This window comes from Symphalangus syndactylus, chromosome 4 (genome assembly GCF_028878055.3).
Source record: "Symphalangus syndactylus isolate Jambi chromosome 4, NHGRI_mSymSyn1-v2.1_pri, whole genome shotgun sequence".
Taxonomy (NCBI): Eukaryota; Metazoa; Chordata; class Mammalia; order Primates; family Hylobatidae; genus Symphalangus; species Symphalangus syndactylus.
Genome location: NC_072426.2, coordinates 94,240,662 through 94,265,897, shown reverse-complemented (window position 1 = coordinate 94,265,897; position 25,236 = coordinate 94,240,662). Strand labels below are relative to the sequence as shown.

Sequence of the window (25,236 nt, the reverse complement as noted above, 5' to 3'; positions counted from 1 at the left end):
CACTTCCTTGGCCTCCCTGGGGTGGGACCAAGACATGATGTTCTTAAAGCCCCGCAGGTGACTCAGGTGAGCAGCAAGGTTGAGAACAGCAAGAGCCGATGCTAGGCTTTGCAGGCAGGTGGCTGCTGACAGTCTTGCTTCGTTGTGGTTCCCCATGGCCCTCAGCAGGAGCCCCACCTCATGACAGCCCAGGCTTTGGTCAGAAGAGGGGCCCCTGCGCCGTCTCCCCTGGACTGATCTGTTTGCTCACTGTGTGATGCTCTGTGTCTGGGCCCAAATCCTGATCTTGGCCGAGTGTGCCAAGTGGGAGCGGCCCAGGGCTGCTGTCTCCGAGGCAGATTCACTCCTATATATGGTCACCCGGGAGTCCCCCCGCTGAGTAAACGTGTGACCTCATCTGCTGACAATCTCACCCAGTCTGGGGCCAACTTGGGGAGGGCCGTCGCCCTGGAGAGTGTCCAGTTGGGGGCAGAGAGGCTGGGAGGAGGCAAATCAATGGCATGGAGGCAGGGCAATGACAAGATGACCCAGACCCAGGGGAGCTGAGGCCAGTCCCAAGTCTCTCTGATGCCTGCCCCATCTCCTGCCTCTGAAAGAGTCCAGCCTCCCCACACGCTTGCGTGAACAAGGAAACCTATGAGCTTCTTTTGCTTTTAAAAGTCCTTTTAATACAGCATGAAGAGGCTATATTTCTATAGGCGAGCCGTATACAGATTCTCCAGGAATAAGGCACACAACGGAATGCCATCCCAAGGGCTGCACTTCGGAGACGTCGGAGCCTTCTCCACGCACCTTCCGAGCTGGGCCCACGGGTTCTGTTTTGTCTTTTTAGCTGGACTCACACGTATGGACAGACACAGACACAGACGGGGTCACCGCATGGGGGTGGAGGAGGTCGGACGGCAAGTTTGGCAACAGAGAAGGATAAGCCTGTTGCCACAGCCCCCAGGGGACCGCTTGGCCATCTCGGTGAAGGCTGGAACACCCCCATTTCAGGGTTAGTCGTTGGACTGAGCTACAATGTAGCGAGGTTGGATTAAATATTCGTTTAGAGTAGATTCAAGTCTATTAGATGCTGGAGGGCTGGTGTAAGGGCTCTGGTTGACATTTCCAAGTTCAAGGAGCATGGCCTGGAGGAGGCGTGGCTCAGATGGCAAAGCTCCCAAGCGGCGAGGCCAGGCTTTGCCCCACTTCTTCTTCCCTCCTGGGGCCCTGCTGATCGAGAGCCCTCCCACCAAGCCAAGACGCTGGTGGACCACAGAGGGGCTGGTCAGTCAAATAAGCTGCTTCTTCCCCTCGCCCACTCCCTGCCCCTCTACAAAATTAATAAAACCATAATAACAAGATAATAAGAAGGTGCAGGAGAATGGATTACAATGCTGTTTGTTATCCTCAGTGGAAGAGGCACAAAGGGGTCACCATTCCCTTTTTCACTATGTATCGAATTATAGCTTCCCTTAAAAAAGGCAATACTTTCCAAAATACACATATGTATAAATACAGGACAAAAACATATTAATAAGTCTAAACACTTGAATAATATGCTGGCTACTTAATACTGATATTTTCATCCAGGGAAAACAACACAGAAAAACAACAATATGGCTTAAAGAATTGCAAAGATTTTTTTTCCTCATCAGAATTATGTACCAACTTCATATAATATTCTATGTAGACAATATTTCCTTCTGAATGTAGTTCAGTTGCATATTTTTACAGACCAAAGCATAGTAAAAAACAAACAAAAACCAACCAAAAACCCAATAGTGGGAAACACAAAAGTTCTCACCATAAATATTTTCTTGCAGCTCAACCAGAAGGTTGGCAAAATACTTCCAGAAATCTTTGTTTGATATTCTCTTGCCCTCCTGAAAGTTCTGAAGTTTTGAAAATGCCTCTCTTTTTGTTGTTTGTTTTAATCTCAAAAATCAAACAATTACATTTTTCTTTTCTTTTTCTTTTTTCTTTTTTTTTTTTAAAAAAAAGGCCCTCAAATATATACAGACAAAAAATTACTGTGAAGATTTTTTCGGGAAAAGCTACCAAATTCAGTGTTGTGAGAAAAACTGGTAACCATGCAGAAATTTTAACATCTATGAATTTTTTTTTCCAAAATACACACATATTTTTTTTAAAAAAAGGAATTCTGTGTCAAGTATAACTCAAAATAAATACAAATTCACAAGTAGAACTATTGAATACTTCATATGGGGTAAACACCATTACCTCCCAACTAGATCGCTAGATCTACCAACTGCAAGCGATTGTCCCTTTTGAACGTACTAAAACCACACACTTTCCTGTCCCCTGGGCTCCTGGCCCTCTGAGCACTTAATTCTCATGGCACCTGCCCTGCATGGCAGGGGCTTTGCTGACCACAGAGAGTTCCCCAGTTCAGCCAGAGCCGAGTCAAGGGGAGTATGGAGGGTGGGCCTCCAAGCGGGAACCCCAGCCCCCAAGATGGCTGGCTCTGCACAGATGGCAGGGCAGTGGCTACCTCCTGAACAGCTCACTGGCAAGGTCACTTTGGGGTGATATCCCAACTCCCCTTAGCCCGTGCAGGGAAGCCCTGGCCTCCAGTGGCCTGGGGCCTGGGTTAGTTTTAGGGTGTGGGCCCTCCCACCTTTGCAGCACAGCTGGCAGGCCCCAGGCATCCTTGGGCCAAGGTCCCCGATGGCCGGGTCCCTGGAAGGGTTGGCACAGGCATGCCACCCACCACTGTGAACATTCTCTTTAGCAGTGCGGTAGGATGACTGTCAGTGGCAGCTTCTCCTTGGGGACAGAAGCCTGGGCCGGGGCCAACCCCAGCTCACCTCAACACCTTGGAGAAGACGGGGAACAACGTGCTCGGGGAGTCCTCAGTGGCAGTACCCAGTGGTGGCAAGGGTGTCCACAGCCTGCTGCCTTGCCTGGAGCAAATACACCTTTTTTAAGTGCTCAGAGGGTATGGCCCCTCGAATCCACCCTACAGCTCCCTGGCTGCAAATACACTCACTCCATCTTTTCAACTCGCTCCCTGGACCCCTGGTTAACACTTCACTGTAACTCCTCAGTTGTACAAAGCATTTTCGTTTGAATACAAAAGGCAACTGGACACCAGATGGGCATCCTTGAGCCATGGTAAACACTGAATTTCAGGCCCATTTCGTGGTCTGATTTTTTTTTTTTCCCACAGAGGCATAATGTAGGGGCAAAATCAAGAGACCCAGTTCTGACAGCCGGGAGAAAGGAAGGGTCATGACCATGGAAACGGGGCTTCTCATCTGGGAGAGAGAGGAGCGCATGATCCCGCCGCCAGCCAGGACAGTGGGCTCCCTGGCCAGGGACGTGCCATGAGGCCTCTCTGCTCCCTTGGGAGGTAGGAAATTATTGTCCCCATTTTAGAAAAGAGGGGTTCTGTGGCTTGTCTCAGGGTTCTCCATGTGAGGGGCTAGGAGACCGAGGTGAGAAGGAGGGGGCTCCTCCATGTTTGCAGGGATGAAAAGCAGGGCTGGGGCTGCAGGAGCCAGCAGGGGAGGACTCAGCATCCCTCAGCTTGACTTCCTAAGACACCAAGTGAAGGGTCACGGTGCGGGGTACCTGGCACCTGGGAGGTTTCTCCCACCATTCAGGGTGAAACTCCCCAAGTAAAGCTCCCGGACGCAGCACCGGCCAGCCTGAATCCCAGAACAACAGAGCTGAAATGACCCTCTGCTCTCTAGTGTTATGCTGTCATTTAACTAAAGGGGAAACTGAGGCCCGGAGATGCGAAGTCCTTGCCCAAGGTGACACAATGCGTCGGCAGCAGGGCAAAGACTTGAGCCGAGTTCTCCCGAACGCCAGGCTTGTGTCTTTTCTGCTAGAACAGACACGCTGGGCTTCCACACTGGGCCCAACTATCTTGATGTGAACCCCCAGCGTGGGTGGGAGGCGGAGGGGAAGGAAAGGGAGTGGGGCTGACAAAACCTAAGGCAGTCTGGTGGGGGTCGTGTGAGGGGCTGCCCCACGTTCCCCAGAACACATCTGTCCAGCGTTCCGTGCCTCCCCTGCGCCTAACCCCTCATATCTGGGTCCATAAGGTGGGGAGGGGGCACATCCAGGTGCAATGCCAGTGATGTCAGAGGGGGTCAGGATTTGGGGCATAAGGTGGGCAAGGGACAGAGAGGTCCACTCTGCAGCAGCTGCTAGAACACACGTCCCCTTGCCACAATTGCTGACTCAGGAAAGAAACAGGGATTTCTGAGAGTGGCTTTCCATACATGGCAAACCGGAAGGTTCTGGGTGGGGGCAGGCGGCCTGGCTGGTCTGGGGGAGGTTTGGGATTCACAGTAAATTTAGTGCACCTGTGGCCAATACAAGGCTGCTCACCCCAAAGAGGCTTTCCGAGGAGAGCCTGTGGGGACACCCAGGGCTCCTGGACATGGGCTTTTGCTTGCCTTTGTCCCCTCCACTGAGACCCCAGGCCCACCTGCAAAGAGCCCCAGACTCCCTGCTTTCCCTGGCCTGTGGGGGGCAGCAATGTCAGTAACACTGTCAACACACACAAGGCAAGGACGCTAAGAGCCCCCGGCCCAGCCCCGCAGGCCTGCGAGGGCACCCCATGCACAGGGCGACAAGCAGCCCCTCGGAGTAGCACAGGGAAGCAGCGTCTCCTCGGGCTGGTGGGGGGCGGCTCTGGGTGCGGGCGGGCAGCCGGTCACTGCACGCGACGGCAATAGTAACCCAGGACCTTGCACTTCTCGCAGAGGTGCTGCGGGTGCTCCTTGCTCTGGTCGGACACGTCCAGGCCATCGGGCTTCTCCAGGGGTCTCTGCAGAGAGAAGGAGGAAGGGGCCCAGGGGAGTGAGGGGAGAGAAAGACAGAAACACAGAGACAGACAGGGAGAGACACACAGAGACAGGTGAGACAAGTACACAGGGAGGGGACCAGACAGACAGGGAGGCACACCTCTACAGAGACAGAGACTGACAGACACAGAGAGGGAGAGACACACACCCGATGAGGGGTGGGGAGAGGGCACCTGTGGTCACAGGTTGTTTCAGCCACGGTGCTGGGGCCCTCCTGCTGAGCCCACATGCAGGCGTCTGAGTCCTGGGACACACAGGTGGGGCCCTGGGCTGGGCCAGGGCTGTGGAGGGGCCTTGTACCCGGCACCCTGGCCATGTGCACTGCTCTCCTCTGCCCTGAGTGCTGCCTGAGGAGCCAGCACCTGAAGCTCACGTGAGTCCAGGTTAGAGGCAGGACACAGGTGCAGCCTGTCAGATGAGGAAACCCAGGCCCACAGCAACAGAGGCCTGGACCCACATCTCCCGACCCCGGCATCTGGCGCCTCTTCCCTGGCCACTCTCCACTCGCACCTCTGCTTGTGTGGCCTCAGAACTCAAGGGAAGCCTAACCCGGACACAGTCGCAGTGCTTCGGGCTTGCGGTGAGCGAGCTCCATGGGTGTTGATTGACCCTCACATCTCAGGGCCAGCCCAGTGCCCTATTTGTTGAGGCTGCATGAATGAAACCTCAGTTTTCTAACAAGGAACCTGAGGCCCAGAGAAGGGAGGTGACTTGCCGGGCCTATCCTGCCACCCACTCACTGGGTGATCGCAGGGAGCCTCCATTTCCATATCTGTGAAGTGGGCCATTCACAGTGCCTGGTTTGCAGGGGACTGGGAGGATCCAGAGAGATGCCTGGGAGTGTGTGAACTGGACAGCGGAAGGCACAGACGAGCACATTTCTATTAGAGAGGGAGATTCCCTGCTCGCTCTTTTCCTCCCCTCCTGACTCTCCAAAGCTGGCGAAGACTTGTTTCCCTGGAGAATTTATGGAGGCTATGAGGAACAGCTCCCGAGTGGATGCTTTCTTGGCCAGCTCACGGGAATGCTGCCTTCTCTCCAGCTGGAGCCCCTGCCTGCAGAAGGGTCCCCTGCATGGACATGGGGGGCTCACAGGAAGCTGGTCAGGGCCAGCTGGGGGCCACATGCCCAGGAGAGGGGGCAGGAGAACCTGGACTGCAGACCATGACCCGGGATGACAGGGGAGGGCACCAGAGGGTGTGCTTTGTCCCCCGGCCAGGCTGTGAATGGCTCAAAAGTAGTATACTGGCTTCTCCACCCAATCCACAGTCTTGGCCCCAAGAGGACACTCAGAGTGGTCTGGGAATGGAAGAGTCAGAAGGTTCTAGAAGGCAGGTGGGGAGACTGTGGTGGGAGGGTTCTGATCCAGGGACCACCCTTCTGCCCCTGGCCCAGGGGTCATAAAACCCATCCCTGTGCTCCCAGGCTTAAAGTCACAAAGCCAAGGCCTGGAGGGAAAGACGGGCACGTCAACCACATCACAAGAGGCTTTCAGGTGACTGGCTTCCCTGTCCAGCTTTCGTCCTGGCCAGGGAAAGAGGAGTTTGATTTCTTGTCAGACCTGGGCTCGAATGCCGGCTCTTCTACCTAAGAGCTGTGTGACCTTGGGCAGGCCACCTGCCCCCTCTGGTCTCCATGCTCCCATCAGTGAACAGGGATTCTGATAACAGCTTTCTCATGGGCTTGTTCTTACCAGACAGCTCAATGGAGATAATGAATACAAAGAGCCCGGCATGCAGAAGCTGTCTGTGGTTTGTCTTATCAGTGGGAGGGGGACACCAGCTGGTGGAGGGCTATCAAAATTAAGCCAAGATCCCAAGGTGAAAGGACCTAGGAAGGGCACATTCCCTGCTCTCCTGGACGTCCCAGGGAGGCCTCCAACAGCTCCTCCATTTGGGGCTTGGGTGCCCTCAGGGCTGGAGAGCTGCCTGCTGGCAGAGCCCATCGCTCAGTTTACTGCCTGCATTGTAAGAAGGCTTCCCACCTTGAGTTAGAATCTGGGTCCCTGTCACCTCATCCTGGAGATCCCAGCCACACAGACTCTGCTTGGCTCCCAAAGGATGGTCCGATAAGTATAGTCGTGAAATGTCCCCTCCAGCACACCAAAACAAAGCTGGTTTGCAGCCCCCACCCCCTTGACTGGCCAGGGCCTCTTCCTGGACCCAGTCTTCCAGGACAGGCCAGAAAGGCCAGACTCAGCAGGCCCCACACAATCCTCACTCCCCATGGCTTACACGTTATGTGGCAAAGTACTGCCACCTAAGTCAGGCCACCTAATGTCACCACCTCCCTGTGAGTGGCACAGGGAAGAAACACGTCACAGATGTATGGGGAAGGGAGTTTCCACAGATGAGGCAACTGAGGCTGCAAGACATTAGGGACATCCCTGGGGCCCACAGTGAGGAGGTAGTACGTATGTGGCCTTCCAGCCACCCATGCTGTTTCCAAGCCCTGCACTGAAGGGACATACTGCCTACTGCCTGCAGCTGGCCCCACTGGCTACACTGTATTGGGGCTCACGGCCAGCTTATGACCAGTGCCCACCCCAGACTGCAGCACTCCCTCCCAGCCTGTCTGAGTCCCTGGCTTTCTGTCCCCAGGGCAGCACCCTCCTGTGTTTGGTGGAGGGGAACCTGTCTTCACAGGCACAGCGCTCTGCCCTGGGAATTCACTGGCACCTGCCAGCTGCACCCACCCTGACTGGCATCTGCCTTCTGAGTCTTCATCTCTGGGGCTGACAGAGGTTTGGCAGGCCCAGGACTGAGGGCAGAACCTCCATGGAGACTGAAGGGGTCATTGCCGGCTTGTTTTGAAGACTGTTCTGCAGAACTCTGTGTCTGCTGTCTTCTGCAATGTCTCCATATGACATGGTATCACCAAAGTCAGATAGACAGAGCTTTGCATGCCAGCTCTGCCACCTATCAGCTAAGGGCTGTTGGGAAGGATCTTTCTCTTCTACAACCTCAACTTGCCCTTTTGGGATCTGGGTGGGAGGTTAATAACATTCACTGCCTTTTTCCTAGTTTGTGTGTGCGTGTGTGTGTGTGTGTGTGTGTCTGTGTCTGTGTCTGTGTGATAGAGAAGTAAATAAGATGACTGTCTTATTTTTATTTTTTATTTAATTTTATTTTTTTAGACAGAGTCTCATTCTGTTGCCTAGGCTGGAGTGCAGTGATGCTATCTCAGCTCAGAGCAACCTCTGTCTCCTGGGTTCAGGTGATTCTCCTGGCTCAGCCTCCCAAGTAGCTGGGATTACAGGTGCACACACCACCACCCAGCTAATTTTTGTATTTTTAGTAGAGACGGGGTTTCGCTGTGTTGGCCAGGCTGGTCTTGAACTCCTGACCTCAAGTGATCCACCCACTTTGGCCTCCCAAAGTGTTGAGATTACAGGCGTGAGCCACTGCGCCTGGCTGACTGTCTTTTTTAGAGACAGGGCCACTGTCACATAGGCTGGAGTGCAGTTAATCCTCCCACCTTAGCCTTCCAAGTAGCTGGGACCACAGGCATGCACCACAATACCTGGCTAATTGTTTAAAATATTTTTTTTTTTTATATACAGACGAGGTCTCACTGTATTGACCAGGCTTGTCTTGAACTCCTGGGCTCAAGCAATCCTCCCACCTTGGCCTCCCAAAGTGCTGGGACTACAGGTATGAGCCACTGTGCCCAGCTGAGATGATTGTCTTAAAGTATTTTATAACCATAAAAAGCTCCGGAAGACTTAGTGATCGCTGTGTGACCTTTAGCAAATCACTTAACTTCTCTGGGACTCAATTTTCTTCTCCATAAAATGGGGGCTAAGTCTGTAGGCTAACTCTACATGATAGGGTTGCTGTGAAGAGTAAATTAGTCTATGCAAAGGGATTAGAACAGTGCCTGGCACATAGAGAGCACTCAAAATGTTGACCAGTATTGGTATCATGTGTTATATAAGGTTAGGGGCAGCATGGGGGCAGCGGAAACAGCGAAGTCCCGAGTGAAATGATCTCGAAACATCCTTGCCAGCACCCTCCTGGGCTCATCTGAGCTGCGCCCCTTCCTTGGCCATGACCCCATGGTGGGGGTTCCCTCTGTGGGCCCGGGCCCTGGTTCGACTGCTCAGCCCCGTTTGGCCTGCCACTGGGCGAGGAGCCTGGAGAAGCTGTCCAGACACTCCCTTCTGCCGACGGAAAACACTCTGCAGCTGGGGCTGACCGTGGTGGAGGGCCTCCCCTACTCCCTGCAGCAAGGCAAGGTCTTCTTGAGGGGACTGGAGCCGGTAGGGGGAGCTGCAGCTGGAGGCCGACAGGAAGCAGATGTGGTGGCCAGGAGAGTGGGGAAGTGGGGGGTTCTCCAGAGACGGAGGCCACACAGGTCAGGGCTCTGTGGGGCAGGAGAAATAAACCAGCCCCCTCCACCGCGGGGCGCCATGGGGAGCACCGCCGCTGGGCTCTTCAAAGGCTCCCGACAGCTGGGGGATAGAGAGGCACCACCCTCACACCCCCTCCCAGTTTGGGAGCTCTGGAGAGGAGATAGAGCCCTGGGCAGTGGGAGACCTGAGTTCTAGGGCCCCTTGACACCAGCTGACTGGTCACTGGTCACTTGACTACTCAAGTCCTGTCTCCTTTTGGGGCCTCAGTGTCCCCAGTGCACACAGTAGGTGCTCAACAGTGGCCTAACGACTGGAAGAGGGGAAGGGCCCAGCCACACACTCTTGAGGGATCCTTTAGATTGGGTCCTGGGAGAGCTGATCCTGAATGTGGAGATGGGGGACAGGTGGTCAGGGAGCTGTGCTGGGACTGAGCTGGGCAGGATGGAGACGGCGAGGCAGGTGGGGCCGTTGCCAGCTTGGGGATGGTGACACAAGCCAGGAATGGGCCTGGCATTGTGGAAGGGGCATGGTGAGGAGCCCTGCCCAGCCAGATGCTGGGGCAATATCGGGGCAGGGGCTGAGGGCTGGAGCCACTGCAGAGACTGGATTCCTGTGGGGCTTGGGTGCACAGGCTGGGCCCTGTCTCTCTGCTTAAGTCACAGAGGGGGTTGTAAGGACTCAGCCCCCAGGACTGTCAGCACAGACCCCAGCAGCCCCCATACATCTGAGGCCCTGCAGAAACTGGGCTGTTCCTGACTCCTGCCCCCAGCCAGCCACCATTATCTGCCTTCCCTCCTCCCCTGCTCCCTCCCAGGCCACTTATCTGCCCTTCCAGGCTCCAAGCTATCCTCCAGGCCCCCGGTCTACTGACCTTCTACCCCATCAGAGCTCTGTCTCACATCTCTCCCTCAGGGGAGCCTTCCCCCAGTAGCTCCCGGAGCCCTCTCCCCTCCTGTCTCCTCTGTCTGCTTGTCCTTTGTGGTGACTCAGCACACATGGAAGGCCCACCCCACCCCTGGCTCCTCCATCCCCCACTACCTCATCGACAGTGACCTTTCCCTCCCACCACCCCTCAGCCACACCCTAGACTTGGGCTTCTTCAGAAACCACCCATCTCTGCCCCCTCGTTCTCTCCTTCCATTCCACTGGCTCCCAGACTCCACCCAGTCCACAGGCCCACCCGGCCTCCCTCTCCACCAGTCCCCTCTAGCTTCCCTTCCCTGCTGATGCCCCACGATGAAGCACGCTCATCATACTTTTACAAATAGGCCCACCCCCCAACCATCTGCCCTCTGGAGTGCTCGCCCAGCCAACCTCTGCCCTGTGGACCCTCCGTACACCAGGCCTGGCCTGCACCTGCCAGGCGAGCTGTGCTGGAGCAAGTCACGGAACTAGGCTGACGCCTGCCACTGCATTAGGATCGTGCACCTCCCCGGGCCTGGGATGCGTCTGGGTGGTCCAGCCAGCTTTCTCTAGCAGGCTTCTTCCTTGCTCATCCTTCCTCAAGCCCGCCCCAGCCCGCTTGTCTCCCATTTACTGACAAAACAGAAGCCTTGGACGTGAGGTTCTTCTTTGCACCATCCAACCCATGAACCTTCCTAATTACCCCCTCTTCTCCCTCCCTCCTGTGCCGATGGGTGAAGCATCCCCCGTTTTGCCCCTGCATCATCAGCCTTTTGCTGTCTTCTAGATCATTCTCACCAGACTGCACTGGTCTCCAGGCTCTACTATCTCCACAACACCCAGCCCAAGGGCTCCTTCCCGGTTGCGGCCACTGCTGTGATTCTCTCGACAATCAAACTCTCCTCAAGAGAGTGGACAATGAGGCATTCCGTCTGCAGCCAGATCCACGCCAGCCTCCCCTGACACTGCTCCATGGACACTGCCTTGACCTTCAGGCCAGCTACAAATCAGCACCTCCACTCTCACCCTCATGTCTGACTGGCCGGGCTTCTGTGCTTCTCAAACCTTGGTTATAGTTCAAGTTCCCCAGGTAAAAGTAATGCTTTTGTTTTGCTTTGTAAAATTTGAGGACCATCGCCTTATTGCCAAATTTCCAAGGCACTCCTCTGTGGTGTCTATACCTGACATTTGAGCACCAACTACCAGCCAAGCCTCCAACAGCACTCCCCCGACCCCACCCCCGGCTTCTAGGACTCCACGCTCCCTGGTTCTCCTTCTCCTTACTGGGTCTTCCTCCACTATGTGACCATCAAACACTGGGATTCAGCAACACTTGATCTAGGGAATCCCTTCTCTACTCTGTCGACATTCTTTCTGCAGGAACTCAAATCCATTCCCTACTACGTTTAGGTTGATGACACCCACTTATGTATGGGCCATCTTGACTTCTGACATGAGCTTCAGAAATACAGATCTAACTGCCTTCTTGACATCTCTAATTGGATTTTCGCAAACATCTCAAATGTAACCTGTATCAGAGGACCCCTGCTTTCATTTCCAACACCTGTGTCCTGCCCAGGCTGCCCAGTCCAGGAACGACCTCCTCTATCCATTCAGGTGCTCCAGCCTGCCTGGGGTGGGACTGTTCTCCTGGGCTCCTATTCTTCCCCCACATTCCACCACCAATCTGGTGATGCTTGGTGTCACATCCAGCTCCAGAGCCACCTCCAGAGTTCAGTCCCCTCCCAGCTTGTATGAGGCTATGCTATTGGCTTTCCCACTGGTTTCCACACTCAATCTCTGCACACAACCAGAGTAACTGACTTAAAATGAATCTGAAAGCCCTGCTGCTCTTGGGTCCCTCGTTCCCCCCCTCCTCCAGGTCCCCGAGTCAGCATCAGCCTCTCTGAGTGGCTTTCCCTGTGCGGCTGCCTGAGGTAAGACCTTCCTAGGAGGAGCTGGCCCTACCCCTCCCACATGCCCGGGCCTGGTGCACACAGCCACCCTGTTGACACTGGCTGACTAGATGGATCAAGGAAGGAAATTCGAGTTTTCTGCTGCTTCCTGCTGTCCGCACATCTCTGTCTCACAACAGCACGCCCTATTGACTAGTTTTACAATTCCCCGGGGTTCTCTGGTCTCAAGATCTTGGTGCAGTTGCCCCATCATCCTCCTTCCCTTCCCTTCCCTCCCATTTCAGATGAGACAAGGAAAGAAAGGGTCAACTTAGAGAGATCTCCCTCATAGGAGGGAGTAAACTGAGGCCCGGTAAGGGAAAAGTCGCCCTCCCACGGTCCTTCCGAGAAGGCCCCAGCCCGCCCGGCTCACCTGCTTGTGCGGGTACACGTTGATGTGGCACTTGATGCACTCCTGCCCCATGTTGGCCCAGGAGTTCCCGCTCATCCATTTTCTCTTGCACTTGGGACACTTGTACTCGCCGAAGCAGCGCTTTTTGCCCTGGTATGGAGTCAGGCCCTCGCCTTTGGGGCGTGCCTACAGGGCAGGAAGCAAACACAGGGGATTGGCATCCAAAGGCCAAGATGATGCCCCACAGGGTGCCCCTGGCCTCCGCCTCAGTCTTCACGTCCTGTGTCCATGCGTGCAGCACCTTTTGTTCCCAGTCTAGATAATACCAGAGTCGTCCCCACAGCACAGACGGGAATCCCACAGCTGGGAGGCACATCGGGAGCAGAAAACAGAGGAGATGGTGAAAAACAGAGCAGATGGCACACGTCTCTTCTGGATTTAAGGAGTAAAGTACTCAATGGTGGCTGGAAATTACTTCCTTAACTCACACGTCATCAAGGGCAGCTGGTCTCATGGGCCTGCACACAGGCACTCTTTGGCCTACCCAGCAGTGTGCTTTAAAGGGTCATTGAAGAGGCAATACAAGTACGGAAACTGGTGGCAGTGCCAATGAGTCTTCCTCCTCCCTGCACCCAGTCAGCTCTCCTACTAGGAGACAATCTAAATTCCCTCACACCACTCCAAAGGCGGGCCCTGCATTTACAGATGCATATGACATGCACATTTGTACATACATTCTTTTCCCTCATGAAAATGGAAACAGATTACCCATCTGGTTCTGCATCTTCCTGGTTCTGCATCTTCCATTCTAAAAATTTATCTTATTTTATTTTTTCGAGACAGGGTCTCGATATATTGGCAGGCTGGACTCAAACTCCTGGGCTCAAGGGATCCTCCTGCCGCAGTCACCTGAGTAGCTGGGGCTACGTAGGTGCATACAGCTGTGCCTGGCTACCGTTTTTTTACTGAATAATATATCTTAGCGTTTTTCCTGCATCACTGCAAATAGAGATACTGCATTCTGTTTAACAGCTGCACACAGTATGAGTCCACGCAAGCTCCATAGTGCATTGACCAGTTACTATTTTAGAACACCTAGCTTATTTCTGTTCTTCCATTATTACAAACAATGCTATAATGAATAACTTCATATATGTATCATTTTGCACATGTGTAAGTGTATTTGTGAATATAGAAGTGAAATTGTTGGGTCAATGGGTATGAGCACCACTAATTTTTAAAGAGCAAATTGCCACTGCCCCTCCCCACATACTGCAGGTATCCCAACTTAATATTCCATATCAGCATCAACAGAGTTTTCATTATCACCAATCTAAAAGGTAGAAAGTCTTCTCAGAGGAGCTTTGACTTGTATGTCTTTTATTATGAGCAAGAGTGAATTTGCCATGCATTTAAAAATTACTTGTGTTTCCTTTGTGAACTATTTGTTCATACTTTTTGTGATTCTTTTTTCACATAGGAGTAGCCTAATATTTTTCTTGTTGATTTGTAACTGCATTTTATACATGAAAGAAACTTGCTGTCTCCCACACAGTGTTTTTTTAACAGCTTTGCTGATATAATTCATGTATCTTACAGTTTACCCATTTAAAGTGGACAAATCAATTGGTTTTAAGTATATTCACAGAGTATACAGTCATCACCACAATCTAATTCTAGAATATTTTTATTGCCCACCCAAAAGTAGCCCTATATCCAGTAATAGTCCTTCCCCATCCTACTTCCACTTCCTTACCCCACACAGCCCTAGGCAGCCACTAATGTACTTTCTGTCTGTCTGGATTTCGCCATTCTAGGTATTTAATATAAGTAGAAACATACAACATTTGTCCTTTTGTGTCTGGCTTCACTTAGTGTCATGTTTTCAAGGTTTATTCATGCTATAGCATATGTCAGTACTTCAATCCTTTTTGTTGCCAAATAATATTCCACTGTATGGATATGCCATGTTTTATTAGCCCATTTATCAGATGATAGACACTGGGGCTGTTTCTAATATTTGACTATTATGAATAGTGCTATTATGAACATTCACGTGCAAGCTGCAAGTGTTTTTAAAAGTTGAATGAGTTACCCTAATATTTGCAAATGGGAGATTTCACACAGAAATACGACCACACTGGTCTAGAATCCTTGCTGGCTGAGGTTAAGGAGTGGCTGCCCCATCAGCTTGCATGCACGTGCTTCCTCCACATCACTTCTGCTCCCACCAGCTAGAGCTGAATTTACGTTCTCTACTAGGCCCTCGCAGGCTTTGAGTTGGAGAGGCTTAAATGCAGGCTCTCCACAGTGGCTATTCAAAGTGTGGTCCCCGGACCAACAGCGACAGCACCACCAGCTTGTTAGAAATGTAGAGTCTCGAGCCCCACCTTGGATCTGCAGAATCAGAACTGCATTTTAACAAGAGCCCCAGGGAATTCATATGCCATTATGTTAAAGAAGTGCTGGGCTATGAGATGTTGTTGCCATAGTGACTTTCCTTGGGGAACTGCCCATTTATGAAGTGGTGCGTAATGGTTAAGGGCACACACTCTGGATCCAGATCCTAGCTCTTGGGCAAGTTACCTCACAAGGATAAGGATAGTAACTACCATATAAGACTGTTCTGAGGATTAAATGAGCTGAGGATTAAATGCAAAACATTTAGAACTGTGCCTGGCACACAGAAGACAAAACAGGAATATTAGTGCCATTATTATTTATTAATGTAGAACAAAAAGTGGTATATAAAATTGGTACATAGTTTCTTCCTTTAGTAATCATGCCTCTTTGTCCCAGGCGCCATTACTACCACTTGGTGATAGCCTGCTAGAATTTCAGGCAAAACACTAAGAGGGGACACATGTGCTGAGTGCGCAAATCTAAAGTTAGAAAGTGACACCAACACCACCCTGATCTCCTGGGCCCACTGCCTAATGTCTTTGGATCCTCAGTGGCCTTCCTGGCAGCTGTAACATTCTTGGGAGAAGGTTCAGCCTGAGCTCCAGGGTAGGGCTGCCCTCAGCACTGGTCAGATCTGAGAGAGGGGTCAGCCACACCCAGGGGAGTGCTCAGTGGGCAGCTAGGGCCTGGGGGCCAGTCACTTTGTAATAGAGGGGTCAACATGTGCCTCTGAAGGCACACTGAGCTCTGTTGATCTCAAGTTAGTGCGTGTCCCTCTGACTGTTTCTGGTGCTACCTTCTCCTTCACCTGGGGTCTGGAACCTGTGACTTCTAAGCCACCCCCTCTATCACAACCCCTCATCTTCCATTATCTGAAATAAAGCACTGGATGAACTCACTCCCACATGTCTCCCCAGAAGCATCTACGTCTTCAGAGGGGATGAGGGGGCAGGCATGGGTGCCTCCCTGATGCTGAGGTCTGAGACTCCTTGATTGAAGGTGGGAACTTGGGGACTCTCACCAGCCAGGCCCACTCTGGATCTGGTTCTGCAGGCCTCTGAGCTCAGAGAGCTCACAGGACCTGGTGCCTGGCCTCACACAGTTGGGGCAAAGGACAGGGGTCAAGATACCAGAAAGAGGGGTCAAGTCATTCCAGGACACTGGGCAGAGTGAAACGTGGGGACTGGGGCCAGACTGGAGGTGGACTCTGGGAATTTGTTCCCAGAGCCCTGCTTCAGAAATGAACGGGAAGGAAACCCACACAGATAAAGGAGACACTGAGTGAGAACCGAAGGGAACAGGAAGATGAAAGAGAAGAGCGAGGGGTGAGCCAGGAAGCACGGACGCACCATGTAATTAGAAAAGCAGCCGTCTGGAGCCGTCCGTCAGGGCGTGTGGGCTGCTTGGCAGGCAAGGGATGGGGCCCCAGCCTCCTGCAGGACCAGACGTCCTCAGCGCACCATTCCCATGGCTGCTGTCAGGCCAGGCACTGGGAGGGCCCAGCTCCAACACACCATTGCATGGGATGTGGCTCGAATTGTGGTCTCCAGGGCCAGATGCCTGCAGTGACATCTGGCTCTGCCTGTGACTATCCAGGGGGTTCCTCGCCAAGTTATTCAAACTCTCTGTGCCTTGGTTTCCTCATCTGGAAACCAGGATGATGATAAAGGACCTGCCTCCTGGGGCTGTTGGGATTTGACACATTCATGCGTGTAAAGGTCTCAGCTCAGTGGTTGGCACACTGCAAGTGCTAGGTCACCATTAGCTATTTCAGGGTGATTCTCTTCTTCCTTGCCTGCACTAGGAGAGGGAGCGGAGGTGTCTGAGGTATTGCAGAGGCTAGGGCTGAGGTCCACAGGCATTAGTCCCAGGAGGATGGTTCCAGAGATGGGAGGGAAACCTGGGAGGGACATCTGGGTAGCTCTCTATCCCTGGGTAGGAATGGACTGGCAAGCAAAAGAAGAAATAGCACTAGGCATCTTCGCTTTCTAGAATTCTCATGGAAGGACCACGCTGCAGAAGCTCTGGGGACACTGCTGGCAGAGGTTGAGGAAAGAGGAAAGAGAACTGGCATTTGTGTGGCACCGCCTGTGTGCTGGGCTTTATGCTTAGGACTCCACAGCCCGTCAGGCCCCCAGCCAACTCTCCTAGAATCCTGTGGGGCAGGGGACATTATCAACCTATTAACAGATGGTGAAACTGAGGCACAGGGAAGGGGTGGGACTTGCCAAAGTGCTTCCAGTGCATGAAGGGCAGCAGGCTAGGCCCAGCAGGCTCTTCCACAAGGCCACACTTGACTCACCTCTTCTGTCTGCCACCCCCAAAATTGTCCCCACCATGATGGAGGCTTGTGTTGGTGGGGAGAGACCCCCTAGCAGGAATTTTATAAGAAAATTCCTAGGGCCTCCCCTCAGTCTAGTCCAGTGTCAGGCCTTGGCGGTGACCTCGGTAGAGGTGGCCTACAGGGCAGGGGTAAAGGCAGTGGATGGAGGAGAAGACAGGACTGTAGGCAGCTCTCAGCAGCAAGGAGCCACTTCCTGGAAGGGTTCAGTCCCGACATTGTTTATGCTTACAAATGAGGGCAGGGCCAAGGGGAGAAGGAATTTCTAACAGAACAAAGGCTTCTCTACTCACCACACACACCCCCTGCCTCCTCCCAGAAAGGCACGGCCTCTTCTCATAAACTTCAGCATGAAACAGACGGTAACTGCTGACAGCACTGCAGGGGCCACCACCCGCCCGGCTGGGAAGGATGCCAGGCCTGACCAGGCTCTCCTGACCCAGGCCCCTGCCACGTACCCCTCGGGGGGATCACATCTGCCAGGAGCCTGGGCAGAGCTCACTGGAGCGCAGAAACCACTCCTTGTAGCACAGACAGGCCCTTTGGGGACCAGAGAGGCAAGGGGACTCACTCAAGGACACACTCAGTAAATCTGACTGAGTTCGGGGGAGGGAAGGATCCTCTGACTTCCAGACTGGGGCTGGGATCGTCACAGGAGGCCAGCCTGGGAAGTGGGAAGCTGTGGCCAGCGTGGGGGTGGGAAGGAGGAGCCAAGCCAAGGAGCAGAGAAGGCAGCGCTGCAGGGCGGGGAAGTGGGAGGGGCCCCCCAGGCAAGCCAGCGGCTGCGGAAGAGATGTGGAGGAGGCTCACACTCTCTGGGCACTTCTTCAGAACGGTTCAGTGTTTTCTTCCCATCCCTGCGTGAAATCTCTTGAGGTTGGCTGGAAGGTGGTGAGCTGCCTTTTACTGGGGGTATGCAAGCAGAGGCTGAGTGAACAAGTATCAGGGAAGCTGCTGAGGGGGCCTTTGCCCTGGTCAGGCAGGTGGATCTGGTGACTCTGGAGGCACTTCCAACTCTTCAGTCCTCCCAACCCCTGCAGCTGGTAAAGGCCAACCAGGCAGGTGTGGAGAGAGGCACTCTGAGACGCTGCTGGGGTGGGGGCTGAACAGGTATATTTTCCTACTGTATTTCTACAGGACAACTTCATACTTCTGTAAGCCTTCAAACTTTAAAAAAAATGTGCATTCCTTATCCTAAGCAAATCCGTCTCTGGGCGACTATCCCAAGGAAATTATCAGACATGTGGACCAAAGGGGTGTTCAAAAATGTCCATTACAGCATGAGTTAGGACGATGTAAATCTGGAATGAGCGAAACATTCAAAAACAATGCCCGGGTTCCCTAAATTACGTTATACCCTTTGGATGAATGAAATAAAGCCATTAAAATAGTTATGGTGATTTTTGTGAAGGGTTTGGGAAAATACTTATAAAGAGAGCAGGATTAGCAACCGAAGATAACCGCTGCACAAGAACAGGACTGGCAGGAAAGCAGCCACAAGGGCTGAGAGACAGGACTGTAGATGATCTTACTTCTGCAGCTTATGCTCTGTCTTAATGAATGAATTGCCTTTAATGAGTGGGTATGGCTTGGAAGAAGATGGTAGCCAGCCCACTCCCTGGCCCGCAGGCCCCTCCTGCCCCCTAGGGGGCGCACTGTGCTTTCCCAAGGTGACAGAAACCCCACAGAGATGGTGGCTCTGGCCACACTCCTGCCCCTGCAGGTGTGGACCCTGGGGCCTGGGCACTGGCTGGCCTCAGACTGCTGGTTCTGTTGGATCATGTTCGTGTCCATAGAGCTAGCCCCCCAGTCATGGAATGCACTCCCCACCTCTGGGTCCCTTCTGCTCCTTCCATTTTAAGGGAAGCCAGACATGTCCACACACTGTCACGTGACACCAGAGCCTGACTGGTCACTCCTCCCCAAGTGCTTGAAGTCCCACCACGAGTGAGTGATCCTTTAGGATGAAGCTTGATCTTCCCATCCCTTTTAGACAATGAGTCCCTTTTGCACAGAGGTGACATTGTGGCCTTTGGTTGTTGAGGCAGAGAATCACAGGGACCGGGAGGGGATCAGGGTGGGCACTGAGAGCCTGAGGCTGTGCCCTGCACGTCATGACTCCAGGCTGCACTGTGTCCCAGGATGCACGGCCTCTGCTCTCTGGATATGGGTTCCAGCTATAGGCCTTGATACCTCCCAGCCTTAGGTATACGCCTCACCCCCAGACCTGGCCTTGCCACCCCCATCTGCACAGGGGCGCAGGCCTGTGCCCTGCCAAGCCCTGGGATGGAAAAATCACTGTTGCTCCAACATTGGGTATTTTTGGTCAGGGCCAGGCACTCTTTGTGTCCTGACAACCACCCATGAGCTAAGTACGGTTAGTCCCAGGTTTCAGATGGGAACGCTGACGCATGAAGAGGTTACATGGCTTGCCCAAGCTACGCTGCCAGGAAATGGGGCAGTCCAGATCCGAGCCCAAGCCACCTAACCTGGGATCACGTTCTAAACTGCTACGCTACATGCCAGGATTGCAGAAAGAAGAGACCCACCAAGCCAGATGGTGAGAAACGGGAAGGGGCCGCTGTTCTCATGGGTACTGGCATGCTGGGGGCATCCCTCCCCATCTCTGGGCCTCAGTTTTCCCATCTCCAGAATGAGAGGTTGGACTGACCACTGGGCAGGGTCACTGGCCTCCCAGGAGGCCCATAACTCGGCATGTGCCTGGCAGCCCACTCACGCTCCGCCCTCCCATGGAGCACAAGGCCGGCCCCACCGTGCATCCAGCTGAGATGCTCTGGCTGGAGCCAAGAGGAGCAGGGGGAGGAAATAAAGAACAGATGGGCTGCCTGCCGGCCCCTGTCCCACCCGGTCTGCCCAGTCTGTGTGCTTTCCTGCAGCCCAGCCGCTGAGGTGGCCCTGGGCTCCAGTCTACCTTCCCAGAGAGGAACAGCCCCTGTCTCAGGAGTTCGAGAAAGACTTTCCACTGATGCAGGAACAGAGGCCACGGGGTGGGGCAACTAGTCCACAGAGGGGGCGCAGGGCTGACCATGGACTCACTACCCTAGCCCAGGATCCTCTGTGTGGCCTTGCTGGCCCTTTCTGGAGGCCTTCACCAGAGGAGGCAGAAGGTCCCTGGTCATTCTCCCTAGTGTCTCTCCTTGAGCCTGGGGCAGTGCGGAGTAAACAGGGGATAGAGGTCAGAGGTCCAGGTTGGGCCCTGGCTCTCCCACGCCTGTCTTAGAGCCTCGGTTTTTCTTTTTTTTTTCTCTTTTCTTTTTTTCTTGAGACAGAGTCTTGCTCTGTCACCCAGGCTGAAGTGCAGTGGCGTGATCTCCGCTCACTACAAGCTCCACCTCCTGGGTCCACGCCATTCTCCTGCCTCAGCCTCCCGAGTAGCTGGGACTACAGGCGCCCGCCACCACGCCCGGCTAATTTTTTTTTATTTTTAGTAGAGACGGGGTTTCACCGTGTTAGCCAGGATGGTCTCGATCTCCTGACCTCGTGATCCGCCCGCCTCGGCCTCCCAAAGTGCTGGGATTATAGGTGTGAGCCATCGCACCTGGCTAGAGCCACAGTTTTTCTATCTTCCATGTGAGGGGGCTGCTCTGGTGGAACTGGAGACGCCAGCATTCAATGAGCACCTACAATGTGCCACACGCTTTCTGACCTGGCTCTCCAGAGCTCTTTCATTTAACAGGAGAGCAAACTGAGGCACAGAGAGGCCAAGCAACCTGCTCAAGGCCACACAGCCGTGGAGCCGAAACTTAAAGCCAATCTGCTGACTCCAAAACGACACTTTCCACTGAATGCTCGGCCTCTCCGTGAAATGGTTGAGAGAAAATTAAAGAAAAAGCCTGCTCCTAGGAACACAGCCCCACCTCTTACCTCTGACCCTGGCCACCACCTCAATATTCATTTGTTCACCTAATTTACAGTGAGCACCCACTCGGCACCAGGCTCTGTGGAAAATTCCAGAAATATGGAAACAAGACAGATGAAGAATGCCCTGTCTTCATGGAGTTCTCAGTCCAAGGCCTTCCGAAGAGGTCAGCCCTGTGACCCTTTCCCCAACCGTGGCCCACACCAGTCACCAACTCCCCTGGCCACACACTCCTAGGCTGAAGCCCAAGTCGGACTCACACCTGTGAAAACACGCTTGGACTCACACCCTCAGGCAGAGGCCACACAGACCTCCCAAGTGACAGGCATGGGACCTATGCATGGCACAGGAAATTATTTCTGATCACTGCCATGGCCTCATGAAATCCGCCGACTTAACCCTAATGACGGATGAGGAAACTGAGGCTCGAGACAGGGGCAGCAAGTCTGCCAAGTGCCGAGCCCCTGGCTTTTCCTTCCCCTCCATGCTCTGTGGTACTGCTTTAGAGACCAATCAAAGACCTCCACACTCACATGTCCACACGCACGGCCGGGGGAGGCAGGTGGAAGGGCTGCGTCCCTGCAGCCTGGTCCGGGCAGCTGCAGGCTCCACGGAGGCCCCGGAGGAAGCAGGCGGTCAGAGGGACAGGTGGGCTGGGCCGCAGCCTGCAGGATGCCGGGAGGGAGGAAGGACGCGGCAAGAGGCCACCCGGGGCTTCCTCTGGAGCCTCAAGGGCCTCCTTGTCTGCGCACAGCCGTCCTTGCCTCCTTGCCCAGGGCTCCCTCCCCCTTCTGGGTTCCTGCTGCAGCCCAGCATGGGCCCAGAAGGCCTGGCCTCTTGTCACCCCTCCCACCCCCGTTCCCAGCCCAAAGCCACCGCAAAAATGCCATCCTGATTCCACAACACTAGGGTTTGTCAAAGTGCAGGGAACAATGGGAGCTTTCACAGGGACAGGAAAAGGCCTCAGGAAAACCCTGGGGAGGGGGGCATGGAGTGGGGGTGTGGAGAGGAGGGAAGGGAGATAGAGAGGAGAAAACAAGCCGGGGACAGAGAGATGAGGGAGAGATCCTGGAGAGACAGGGAGTCTCTCCCTGTCTCCCAACACGATGTTGGGAATGAGGGGCAGGGAGTGAGAGAGCGCCCGTCAGAGCAGATAAGAGGAGAAGGGGGGACAGGGTGCCCCGGAGAGGCGAGACATGATGCAGAAACAAACCGAAAGGGCCGGGAGACAGAGACATTCAGGGAGACGGGGCCCACAGAGGCCAAGGAGCCCCTCCAGGACCCAGAGAGGTGCCGAGCCCCCCAACACCCCGTGCCTCCAGGCCCTGTGCCCGGCCCGGAGGCGCCGCTGCCCAGAAGGCAGCAAGAAGCCCCTTCTCCAAATCCCACCCCAGCCAGGCGATTTGAAGTAATCTCAGGCGAAACTTTTTGGAAAGCAAAGATATTTTAATCACATGAACGGCCACTCCCTAAGTTATCTGTTTCCTGCTCTGGCTTTCCTCCCTTAGCAAACCACACGGATCAGAGCGGAGGGGTGGGAGGGGAAGAGGGGCCAGTCCAGAGGGGTGGAAAGCTTCCGAATCACAGGGATTGCAAAAGACAGAGGTTTCCTCCGCCACTGCAGAGACAGGGATTGCTGGCTGCCTTAGTGGGTGGATGGAAGATCTGCAGCCACCCTGCTGTTTGCTGATTGCTGGAGGGGACTATTGAGTTTGAAAACCATTTGTTGTTTCCAGATCTTGCACATCCCTCTTTGGGTCCCGTTTGCTCAGCAAGACCTTTCTTCCAACTGCACCTCTCTCTCCTTCTGCAGTCACTGCCTGAGTTGGGCCAGGCAGAGTCTCCCCAAATACTTAAATGAAGGCCCACTTCAGGTTTGGACCTCATCGCAGAGCTGAGACGAAACATGCAAGGCACTCGGGCCCCTTCCCATTCTGGCCCCAGCTGACCTTCCACCCACAGCACTTACACTCAAATAAAGAAAAGTCACTCCCTGCAGGTGACATGCTGCCCATCTGTGCCTTTTTCTTGCTGTTCCCTGTACACAACACTTCACCAGTGAACAGCCATGTACCCTTCAAGAGCAAGCTCCAGGGGCACCCTGGTCTCCCTGGCCCAGAGAGGGCTAATACCCTGCTTGGGAGCTCACCCCATTGCCAAGTCCCAGGCTGGCTGGTGTGGAGCCAAGAACCCACCCGCCAGCTTGCCCTGGAGAAGGCCCTCTCCCTGAACTTCCAGGGGACTCTGTGGTCTGCACCCCATGCTTAGCTCCAGGAAAGGCTACAGACATGATCTGCCCTAGGTCATGTCCTGCCCTGACCCAGCCTCCAGCTTGCCAAACTCAGAGATTTCATCCGAAGTTTAAAAGAAATTCCCCAAACTGCCATCTTGTTTCCCACAAGCCTCTCTGTGTGCTGTGGTCAGGTGTGCCCTCCACACCTCTCATTTCTATGGGAGCACTAGGCTCAGGCTGGAGCTCAGAATCCACTGGCAGCTGGAACGGACACCAGGAGTGGCAGTGCCTGCAAAGGGTGAGGTGTGAGGTGGACAGCAGAAGTTAGGGCAGGGTGGAGGTCGCACAGGTAGGAGGTGGCAATGCCAGGGCTGATCATGGCGTGGGCTCTTTCCAGTCCCAGGACACCCCCTTGGGCTGCGCTGAGCACCCTGGATGGCTGTCTTGAGCTAGCAGTGCCATTTGCACAGGGCAGCTGGCCCCTGGCTCTGTGTCTGAAGGTGTCCCTGGCAAGGCCTGGCTAGACATGGCCATGACCAGCCCAGCCTTCCCTGGCTGGAGGGAAGGTGGGGGGTCAAGAGGTGGAAAGGCCTCAGCCTGGAGTGAGGCTTTGGGTGTGAGGGCCACAGCCCTGGGAGGAGGGAACAGGGGAGCTCAGCTCAAAATAGTGATGGGGGAAGGGTGTGCAGGGTGGCCAAGTGCCAGAAAAGAAATCTGATCTGCCCTGGCCAGTGAAGTGCTGAAGTCAGCAGTTTGGGGCCACTCTGGCAGAGGCCTGGGGGCTGAGGCCCCCACTGCTGCCTGGCAAGAGGCTGTGGGCCTGACTTCCAGCCTTGCAAAACCCTCACATAAATCACCTCCTCTCTCTGGGGTTCGATCTCCTCATCTGGGTGGAAAGAGAAGCAAACTTTCCACCTCTGGGTGAGCGCTGGAGCTCACAGCACTTAGGAGACTGTGACAACCACAGCCCGGGCTGGAGAGTGCTGAGTCTCCCCTGCGTGCTGGGGCTGGCCACGCACACAACCTGTGGGTAGCTTCATTGTGATCCCATTTCCAGGTGAGGAAATAGAGGCTCAGAGAGGTTAAGTCAGCTGTCCAAGGTCACAGAGCAAATAAACAGAAGCCTTTGAACAGAAGCCTTTCTCGCTGTTGCCCAATTCCCTCATTGCTGAGTGAGATATCGGAGGTCCAGAAGGCCATGGACAGGTACAAAAGACACCTGTGGCACCTGTTCTTCAATTGGGTGGAGGGGAGCTCTGCAGAGGAAGAGCTGCTCTTATGTGACTTTTACAGGGGGTCACAGGGAGGAAGGAAACCTCACATTTCCCACCCCTGCTGACCCTGCTTCTTCACCAAGTGGCTGGAAAGACATTCCCAAACTGACCTTTCTCCACTGTCCCCAAAGGCGAGGGTGTTCTGTGCAGGAAACTCTACAGGAAGCAGGATGATGGAGTGTCCCCAAATGGTCACTTGCCCTGCCTGGGCCCCAGGTTCCCTGGCTCTAAAACCCTCACAGCTCCTGCTATGTGTGGGGTTACCTCCAACAGCCATTTCATCCTCCCTGTAACCCCTACAGATGAGGAATCCAAGTCACAGAGAGGTTAAGAGATTTGCCTGAGGTCACACAGGCAGGAAACAGCAGAGCTGGGATCTGAACCCAGGCCTGACTGACTGCTGCAACACCGCATGCCTCCTACATGGCCTTGAGCTCTGACCTCCTTGCCTTGTCTGTGAACAGCCCCACAGGACAATAATCTTGCTGGTGCCCTGAAAAGGGAGGAGAAGGAGAAGGGGCTGGCTGGTGATACTTGTTTTCATACCCACCTTTACACACCCTAGTCTCACTACCTGGCACACCCTGCCTCCCAACCAAATCTAGCGGAAGCTACACTTCCGCCTGGAAGCCTCCTTGACTGCCCTGCCTGCAGAGACCCTTCTGGTCTCTGCCCCCTTGCCCCAGGGCTCATCTTGTCACTCACACAGGGCCAC

At 54.1% G+C, this 25,236-nt stretch overlaps 1 protein-coding gene across 1 annotated transcript in view; it reads right to left on the bottom strand.

Moving 5' to 3' along the window:
• Positions 1 to 642: 642 nt before the first annotated feature.
• Positions 643 to 25,236, bottom strand: part of ZCCHC24 (zinc finger CCHC-type containing 24) — a 63,176-nt gene continuing 38,582 nt past the window's right edge. The window contains exons 3-4 of the mRNA XM_055275571.1: positions 12,412 to 12,576; positions 643 to 4,789 (exon numbers count right to left, since the gene is read on the bottom strand). Coding sequence (XP_055131546.1) covers positions 4,676 to 4,789; positions 12,412 to 12,576 — 279 coding nt within the window. The 3' untranslated portion in view covers positions 643 to 4,675. The remainder of the gene's footprint in view (positions 4,790 to 12,411; positions 12,577 to 25,236) is intronic.